Source organism: Rhincodon typus, chromosome 9, assembly GCF_021869965.1.
Source record: "Rhincodon typus isolate 14 chromosome 9, sRhiTyp1.1, whole genome shotgun sequence".
Lineage (NCBI taxonomy): Eukaryota > Metazoa > Chordata > Chondrichthyes > Orectolobiformes > Rhincodontidae > Rhincodon > Rhincodon typus.
This window is the reverse complement of record NC_063340.1, coordinates 32,738,142-32,748,505: the sequence shown is the minus strand read 5'-3', so window position 1 is coordinate 32,748,505 and position 10,364 is coordinate 32,738,142. Positions and strand designations below refer to the sequence as shown.

General features: G+C 39.9%; 1 protein-coding gene across 2 annotated transcripts in view; it reads left to right on the top strand.

Moving 5' to 3' along the window:
• Positions 1-10,364, top strand: part of snx9b (sorting nexin 9b) — a 209,218-nt gene that overhangs the window by 160,113 nt on the left and 38,741 nt on the right. For both annotated transcript variants that reach the window (XM_048601167.1, XM_048601168.1), the window contains 2 exons: positions 9,464-9,567; positions 9,796-9,899. In XM_048601167.1, the coding sequence (XP_048457124.1) occupies positions 9,464-9,567; positions 9,796-9,899 (208 nt within the window). The remainder of the gene's footprint in view (positions 1-9,463; positions 9,568-9,795; positions 9,900-10,364) is intronic.

Below are 10,364 nucleotides of genomic sequence, written 5' to 3'. Positions count from 1 at the left end.
AGACCCTTCATCAGAAAAGCTTTTCTGATGAAGGGTCGAGGCCCGAAACGTCAGCCTCTCTGCTCCTATGATGCTGCTTGGCCTGCTGTGTTCATCCAGCCCTGCACCTTGTTGTCTCATATAAAATACTTGTTTATTGATGCCTGTGTTTTCCATATTCCTTTATTTCATATACTATCTGCAGTATTTCTTCCTGAATTTTGGCGGCACCACCGTTTGGTGAACAACTTTCTAGTCTTCATCCATAGGTCTGTGAGGATGTCTCCATTTCCTCATCAGAATTCTATTTTTAATATATTGAAATTATACAATATTCAGCTTCAGCCTCAGTGTGAACTGTCTGTGCTAACTTAATTCTGGTTTTGCTTCCTGAGTGTCAATTAACAAAGACAAGCCAAAGACTTTGTTTGAATTATCCTCATTCTAGGGTAGAATGTCAGCTACCCTAACATATGCTTGCAGTATCGCTGTGACCCCTGGTGATTGATTCCATTAACCACTTCTGGCATAATGCAAAAACACCTAGAATCTGTTCTTACAACTTTTTTTTAATCTCTTTAGGCATGATTACAGGTGAAGCTATAATTTTCACTCCTGTTAAATCGTTCCCCAGGAGTAAATCAACTTAATTCACAAGTCATTTCTTAATTACTCTTACTACTAGTCCAGAAAAAAGTTATACTTCAATTAGGCATTGTACAGTGGAACTAGAAAAGAACTATTCAGAGATCTAGAACGCAGAAAAGGGTTCTTTAGTCCATCACATTCACATGGTCAAGAACAACCACTTAACTAGTCTAATCCCATTTTTCCAGCCCATAGCCGTGTACGTCTTGGCATTGCAAGTACGCATCTAAATACTACTAATGTTAAGAGAGTTTCTACCGAGACTTCCAGATTTCCAACACCCTCTGGGTGAAAAGTTGTTTTTTTTTTTTCTCAAATCTCATTAACTTAAATCTATGCCCCCAATCATTGATCCCTCCATCAAGAAGAACAGTTTATACTCTCTACCAATTCTGTTCACTAATACTTTGAGTTTGATTAATCCCTGTACCTGAGTGCTGTTTTGGGCTTTGATGCTTCTTTGAAGAAAAAGGAGTCATCTTCCCTTTTATCGAAAACCCTTCATAACTCTCAGCTACCTTGTGTGCTACTTCTGCATCATAACAGTGTTTACCTCTGGTCTCTTAGTTGTAGTTAAAGCTACAATCTGATCTGTGGCCTGTTTCTTTTCAGGCTTATTCTTATGAACTCCAATAAGTCACAAGGATTTTCCCCCTCAACTTCCAACATTTTGAATAAATGTATGTCTCTACATTGTTAAAATGGAAACCTCTCCGTTTCTAGTTTTCACCTTCATCCTCAGTACTTCCCGTGATTTGAGGAGATCATTGGGGCCCTCCCAGCTATCCATTTCTGTGCCTTGGTACTTGCCTCCCTTTCATTCTCCCATTTCCTATCACTTGAGTTTATTGGGGTAAAGGGAAAAAATGGTTTCATTTGATTAGGTCATAATCGGCATCCATTGTTGCATCCTGTCTAGCAGTTGCAACTCTTTGGTCCTCAACATGGATTCTTATGATGGAAGGTAGTGAATTTTTAAATTTGTCTAGGAGAATAATTGCTCTAAGAAATTTGTATGTTTTTTCAGCTTCTAATGTTTATATCCATCTGTCAAAATATTTTTGCTTAACCCTTTTGAGTTCAATATAGGTTTGCTTCAGCAGTTGCCTTGAATTCCAGAGCTTTTGTCTATATGCCACAGGCACAAACTCGTATGAAGCCAGTATATTTTTTTTAACTTCATAATCCTGAGAAACCACCTCTGACTATGAAGCATAAATCTCCTGTACTTCGCCTGCCAAAAACGCTACATGAGCAACTCTAGCGTTGTTTTGCCCAATTCACCTTTTTTTTGCCATTTTCTCAAGTTTTGGTAGGACGTGAGTAATCTTAAACTTTTCCTACCTGGATTTCAAATTATGTCTCTCAGATTCTCCTCAATAGAGCCTGCATGAGTATCTGACATCACTTGTTTCAACTGTCCTTTTAATCTGATATTCATATTCCCTCATTTTCTCTCCCTCTTGCTGTTTTAATTCTAGTTTTCTCATTTGTATTTTCAATTCTATTTTCTATCGTCTTAATTCGGTTTCCCTTTCCTTCTCTTTCTGTGCTCTTTCTTTATCTGTTTCTGCCACCTTTATTTTCTTTATTCTCTCTCTTACTTGGTTGCTTTAACAGTAACTGAATATCACCAGATTCTGATGTTTCATTACCCAGAGTTCCTGTCTGTCTTGTATTTCCTGTAAACACAAGTTCCATGTGAATGCCTTGATTATCTCAAGGTGCTTGGTCCAGATGTGATCCGACTGGTTAAACTACTTGACATTAAGCAAAACACAATTCATTTAAATGCTATAGTTAAAATATAAAGAAAAGAAAGAGGAATTTAGAATAACAACTATTGGAAAACTTAACCGAATAATCAATATGGTACCTATTACTAATGAACTATTCCAATATAGTAACACCCCATAAACACACCCCTTAGCAAAACACTAAATTCAGACACAGATTCTTACTTGCAGTTCTCCAATCCAGGAGGAAACAACATCGAGAGATCCAGAGAAAGTAGCAGCTGGGAATTATTCACTGAAGCTCCAACTCTGCTGGAACCCCAAATAGCTTCTGATTGCTAAAGCTTCAAAACTAGAAAGCCTGGTCTGGGAGAGCTGGCTGCTCCCCTTCCATTGTTACAAATGTTTTTTAAAAAAAGGCCTCCTAAGTTGTTTACTTAAACTTTTTTCAGTAGCCAGTCTGTCCCTCTGCCTTTACAACCTCTCCAAGAAAAACCAGGGCAAGATAACCTTTTTAAAGTGACAACATCGTCACACATCTTAAATGCAGTCCAGAACTGGCCATTTCCTTCACGTGATATTTTCTAATATTCCTGTGCTGTACGGTTCTATGTTGCATGTCAAAATCTTCATTGCTTCTGTTTTAAGTTATTCCTGCACAAGCTCCCAAAGTCTGTTATGCCTCACCTGGGTTAGCACGCTGGAAATCAAGCCCTGCTTTTCTGAACATATCACAAGTTGAAAATTTTAAAAATTATGCAGAATTCCCATTTTAATTGTCTGCTCAATCTAGGTGAACATAGAACATAGAACAGTACAGGCCCTTCGGCCTACGATGTTGTGCCGACCTACTATCCCACTAAGATCAATCTACCCTGCATACCCTGCATTTTACTATCCTCCATGTGCCTATCCAAGAGTTGCTTAAAAGTCTCTAAAGTATCTGACTCCACTACCACTGCTGGCAGTGCATTCCACACGCCCATCACACTGTGTGAAGAACCTACCTCTGACATTTCCCCTATACATTCTTCCAATCACGTTAAAATTATGCCCCCTCGTAATAGTCATGGGAAATAGTCTGGGAAAAAAGTCTCTGACTATCCACTCTATCTATGCATCTCATCATCTTGTAAACCTCTATCAAGTCACCTCTTGTCCTCCTTCGCTCCAATGAGAAAAGCCCCACCTCCCTCAACCTGTCCTCATAAGACCTGCCCTCCAGTCCAGGCAGCATCCTGGTAAATCTCCTCTGCACCCTCTCTAAAGCTTCCACATCTTTCCTACAATGAGGTGACCAGAACTAAACACAATATTCCAAGTGTGGTCTAACCAGAGTTTTATAGAGCTGCAGCGTAACCTCACGGCTCTTAAACTCAATTCCCCAGCCAATGAAAGCCAACACACCATCCACCTTCTTTACAACCCTATCAACTTAGTTGGCAACTTTGAGGGATCTGTGGACATGGACCCCAAGATCCCTCTGTTCCTCCTCACTGCCAAGAATTCTGCCATTAACCCTGTATTCTGCATTCAAATTCGACCTTCCAAAATGAATCACTTCACACTTTTCTGGGTTGAATTCCATCTGCCACTTCTTTGCCCAGCTCTGCATCCTGTCCATGTCTTGTTGCAACCTACAACAGCCCTCTATGACAGCTGTCCATGACTCCACCAACCTTCATGTCATCAGCAAACTTACTAACCCACTCTTCCGCTTCCTCATCCAAGTCATTTACAAAGATAAAGATAAAGGTGGACAGCGTAGACTAGGTTTCTTAATGAGGATTATTATTTAGAAAAAAAAAAATTCTAATTAAAGGAACAGTTATGAACATAAATAGGAACAATACAGCACAGCAACAGGCCCCTTGGCCCTCCAAGCCTGTGATGACATGTTTTGCCCTTCCATACTTAAACAGTTTTTACTTACAGGATCTGTACTTCTCTGTTCCCTTCCTATTCATGTGCAGGTGCTTCTTGAATTGCGTTATTGTGTCTGTTTCCACCACCACCTCTGGCAGCGCGTTCCAGGCACTCACCAGCCTTTATGTGAAAATCTGACAGTACACATTTCTTTTAAACTGGACCCCGCTTCCCCCATCCCTGCACCTTGAACCTGTGTCCTCTTGTATTTGATCCCTCCACCCTGCGAAAAACCCTTACACTTTCCATAATCTTATAAACTTCTGTCAGGTTGCCCCCTCAACCTCCTGTCTTCCAGTGAAAACAAACCCAGCCTAGCCAACCTTGCTTCATAGCTAAAACCTCCCATACCAGGCACCATATTGGTAAACCTTTCCTGCACCCCCTTCAAAGCATCCACATCCTTCTAGTAATGTGGTGACCAGAACTCTGTGTAATATTCCAAGTGTCGCCTAACTGAGGTTTTAGAAAGCTGCAGCATAATTGTCTATCCTGATGTACAGCCCTTCCAATGAAAGCAAGTAGGCTATAGGCCTTTTTAACTACCTTATCTACCTGCACTGCCACTTTTCACTGCACCTGCACACCTAGATCCCTCTGTATATCAATACTGCTAAGGGCCCTGCCATTCACTGTATAATTTCCACCTGTTTTTGACCTTCCAAAATGCATCACATCGCATTTGTCTGGATTAAACGCCATCTGCCGTTTTTCTTTCAAGATGGCATGACGGATTGAAAAGGCTGTTTTGCAAAGCAAATGACGTCCTTGGCATTATAAATAGAGGATTAGAGTTCGGAAGTAAGGGAGTTATGTTCAATCTTTATGAATCACTCCTCAAGCCTCCACTGGAATATTATGTCCATTCTGGGTACCATACTTCAACAGGGATGTCAAGGTCTTAAAGGATGCAGATGAGGTTTATTGGAATTGTACCAGAGATGACTGACTTCTGTATTGTGAATAAACTAGAGTAACTGGCAGTGTTTTTAGAGCTGAGAACATTAAAGGGAAATTAATACAATTAATTTTTTTCAATTCAGTGTGAGAAAACATTTCTACTGGAAGGTTTCTTTAACTCGATTTTTCAGATTGATGATTTTTGAGCTAGAGGTGTACAGAGAATAATTTTGTACTGGAAAAAATTAAAATAAACCCATTATATTGAAACTAATTTATGATATTTTAAAGGTTGAGAAATAAAAAGTGATGTCATCCAAAATAAATCTCAGACTAGCTTTTGTAAATGAAGTAACTGCTTTTCATAAATTTACATTTGCATTTTATATGTAACCAGCACAGAATGCTGGAGAAAGTCAGCTGGTCTGGCAGCATCTGTGGAGCTATCTTCTCCAACCACTAAGGAGATATTCTAACCCACATTTTAAATTTTAAAAAAGGATTGCCCATAGCAGTGTTTGTTGTGAATGGCCTCAACAAGTTAAGGGTCCAACTCGGTGGAAGGAAGTTCCACTGTCAAGAGCTGTCAGCGAATCAGATTGTTCAACAGCTTTTGCAGTCCAGCAGCACCAGAGGTCACTTGTGGATGCTGCTGAAACTGCAAGCATACACGAAAATGTGTCGAGGACACCAGAAATGGGTAGGTTCTGGGAATTTTGAGCAAGAGGATGGATCTGGCAACATAGGTTGATTATCCATGGTTTATTAATGTCCTTTGGGGAAGGAAACTGTTATCCTTACTTGGTCTGGACTACATGTGACTCCAGACCCACAGCAATGTTGTTGACGCTTAACTTCCCTGTGGGCAATTAGGGAGGGGCAATAAATGCCAGCCTAGCCAACAATGCCCTCATCCTGCAAATGAATTTAAAAAAGAGGTTTTGGCAGGTAAGTGATTTTGGGGGCCAGGCAGGGAGGCACAAAATGGAATACAATCTTAAGGAAGTTCCCTGTTTTACATAGGGTAAGCCCCAAAGGATGAACTACCCTAACTTCTTGCCTGACTTTTTGCAAACTTGAGTGAGGAAACCACCTTCCCACTATATTGCTTTTCACTGCCCAGTGTAATTTGGCAGTGGAGGCAGTTGAGGCTTTTTAAGTGCATAGTAACTGAAGAGCATGAATTTGGGTTGCGGACACCTTGTCCAATCCCTTCTTCACCACCTAGTATAGAGACTGGGTCAGGGTAAAATTTGTGAGCTGACTACCTATCATGTTTTACTTGCCCCCGCTCCCCCCCACCCCCCAGCCCTGAACCCCAACGATGCAACATTGAAGACATGGGTGACCTACTTCTGTTGCTTTTAGGTACATACCTGACTGGGGCCCGTAAAATCCCGTTTATAGTCTGCAGTACAAAACTGTACATTGAACCCAATTGATTGCAGCCTTCTTGAATTCTGTCTGAAAGCAGAGCCAATTCATTGCACCATGATGTTCACCATGGCTAGGGTAAGGAGGCAGCTCCTAAAGCTGTCCAAGTATAATGGGGATTGAACCTTGTGCAATTAGTACCAAGCTGATCCACACCAACTAAGCTGGCTGGTCTTCCAGGGAGTCTTAAGACTATAAGATGTAGGAGCAGTAGTAGGCTATTTAGCCCATTGAATCTGCTTCACCATTCAGTGAGATTTGCTGGTCTGATGGTTCACAGCTCCACTTTCTTGCCATTTTCCCCACTACTTTTGATTTCCTTACTGAAAAGTCTGTATGTAGCCTTGAGTGTACCTAACCCATCCTCAACAGTCCTCTGCAGTAAAGAATTCCACAGATTCATAACCCTCGGAGAGGAGAAATCCCTTTTCATCTCTGTCTTAAATGTGTGACCTCCGTTTCTGAGATTGTGCCCTCTGGTGCTCTGGTTGCCTTTTCTCACCAGGGAAACAACCTTTCTGTATCTACCCTGTCAAGTCCTCCAAGAATCTTGTGTTTCAATGAGGTTTCCTCTCATTCTTCTGTATTCCAATAAGAACAAGCTCAATCTACTCCACCTCTCCTGATAAGACAGTTCCTTCAAATGCGGTATCAGCCTTCATTGAGCTGATGTGGCAACATACATTTTATCATGCCTGTTGTAGCCTGGAGCTGTGGATAGTGCTGGTAGAGGCACCAATTACTTTCCATCATCAGAATATTGTTTCATTACTTTCTATATCATGTACTTACCTAATTTTTCCTTTTAATGTATCTGTGTTCTTTGCTTTGACTGCTCCTTGCAGTAGAAAGTTCCACATGCATATCATTCTTCCGATGTAGCACCTTGTCCAGTTTCTTGATTTTTTAAAAAAATACAATATGGAGATAAAAACTGTGCATAGTAATCCAATTATGATGTAAAGTTCACTGGAATTTTAACACAATAACTTCTTTGCCCTTCAATTCTATCCCTGTAGAAGTGAAATCATAACATTTTTTGGTTCTATTAATTGCTGTATAACCTGTGACATTTTTGTAATTTGTGTATCTGTGCCCCTTTGTTCCACTTTTTTTTTTGCACGTAGTATGTGGCTGCCTTATTCTTCCATCAGCACTTCACACACATCTGTATTGAAATTCATTTGCCAATTACATCTGAGTTCTGTTTTTATTAATATTGTCTTATAATTTTTTTCACAGTCTTGTTCAGTATTAAACTCATTCTGGTATTGGCCAGAAATTTTGAAATGATGTTACTAATAGCTGAGTCCAGTTTATTTATGTGAATACTGAACAACAGTGATTGTCTCACTGATCTTTGTGACCACCATTTTCCCACCTTTCACTAGTTTGAATAACTACCCTTTTTATCTCTTGGTTCCTCTGTTCTGTCTGAAACTGTCTAACCATTCTGCTGCTTCACCCTGATAATTGTATTTGAATTGTATGCAAGTGGTGAACATTTAACCGGGCATTCACCTGAACCTCTTGCAAATGAACAGATTGAAAGTATGGTGATGAGGGTCTTGCGGTACAGCAGTAGTGCCTCTACCTCTAGGCCAGAAAAGGGATCAAGTTCCACCTGACCCGGAGCTATATTGTAACATGTCTGAATAGGTTGATTAAAATAACTAATGGTAGCTGATTACCAAGCAAACACTAGACAACGTGGAACTTTGATACTAAATATAAAGGTATGTAAACATTGGCTACAGTTCTGTCCTTCACCAACTGGCTTTCTGGGAAAGAGTCGAAAGAACTGCGGATGCTGTAAATCAAACAAAAACAAGTTGCTGGAAAAGCTCAGGTCCGGCAGCATCTGTGAAGAGAAATCAGTTAACGTTTTGCGTCCAATAATCTGAAACCATGTTCTGAGGAAGGGTTACCGGACCCGAAACATTAAGTCTGATTTCTCTTCTCGGACGCTGCCAGACCTGCTGAGCTTTTCCGGCAACTTCTGTTTTCGTCTCTGGGAAAGAACTCCTCAGTAGTAAGTTTGCAGTTTGAAAACTTAAATATACTTTAGCTGCGATATAACTCTTGTCTACTCTTCCTGTTACTACTTCAAAGAATTAAATAATATTGATCATGCATGATCTCTTTTAGAATCTGTTTTGATTTTAAGGTCGATAGATCTCCAGAACTGCAGGCTCAAGAAAAGACTATGGTACATTGGAATTGGTTAACATGGGGAAATTTCTTTAGCTGTTGCTGTGGATGTGCAATTTATTATGTATAAAACAGTTTAATGTTTTGAACTGAACATAGACTCAGCAAATATTGATGCAATATTTAAACATCTGGCTCAAAACTGAAGTTTGAATTCAGAATGAACAAACTACTCAGTTTGAGAATAACTAGTGGATTTTATGTCTCCATTTAGGATCGCAATACTATCTTGTGGAATGCCTCACTGAGCAGACATTCCTTCTTTTCTTTTTATATTGATCTCTATTCTGAAATTTGAATAATTAGGAGCCAAAAGAACTCGTTCTAGATCTATGGCATTATGCCAGTTGTGAACCATAAGCTCTTCGAATGACTGTAAATGCATCTAGAAAGCTGTTGTATCTTGCTGGCAGCATTCACTGAAGATTATCTTTAACTTTCACCACAAGCTGTAATTGTTGTGTCACTGTCCACGTTTTATCTACACAGCTGTAACAATCAAAGATTGCTAAATGGTGTTCTTTTTGAATGCACTGCCCTTAAATGCAGTCAGGAAAGGGAAACTGAAAAGATTTCAGTTTTTTTTTTCTCATTTTTATTTGTACTTCTGTCTCCTTTATTCCCTGAAGGAATGGAAATTAGGAAAGAGGAAAACTGAAAAGGATGATGTTGTTGGTATCATGATCTTTTCAACTGTGGAGCCACCAGCAGAGGATATTAGCCTACTTGAGGCGTATGTATTAATTTTACAGTTCCAAGTTAACTGGTAATAATCTGAAAATTACTGATTTAAAAATTGACGTACTTTGTGCGATAAGTATAAATTTCTATCCTTCCCCCTCTGCAACACCTATGCCTTTTTGATTTGAGTTTCCTCCTCTATACAAATCCTATTGTTCAGTCTATTTAAATTCATATTTGGAAAGAAATCAAGTCACTTTTTGTGCATTTGACTCTGCAGAGAGCAGAAGGTTGAAATGTTTAGTAAGTTTACAAAAGCCATGGATGATGGGGTTAAAGAGCTGCTCGGTGTGGGACAGGAACATTGGAAAAGCTGTGCAGGAGGTGGGTATGAAAAATTTGTTTAACTTATAGCTATTCAAAGTCTTTGAAAAATCGCTGTGGCAAAATGCTTTGTCTGACCTTCGAATGCATAGAATCAGGCATACAAATAAAGATCACTTGGCCCAGCATATTTAGGAAAGAACCGTCTAACTAGTTCTATACCCCTATTCTTCCCACTTAACTCTGTGTAGTTCTTCCCTCCCAAGTACAAATCCAATTATCTTTTGAAAGATACTATTGAATCTGCTTCCACCACCCGTTCTGGCAGTGCATTCCAGTTCATGGCATTACTTACTGTATTAAAGTATCCTCATTAGCTGGCTCGTTTGTCAGTGCCTTAATTTTGTGACCTCTGGTTACCAATTCTGCAAATGGCTTATTCTTAGATAACAAGGTGTAGAGCTGGATGAACACAGCAGGCCAAGCAGCATCAGAGGAGCAGGAAGGCTGACGTTTCGGGCCTAG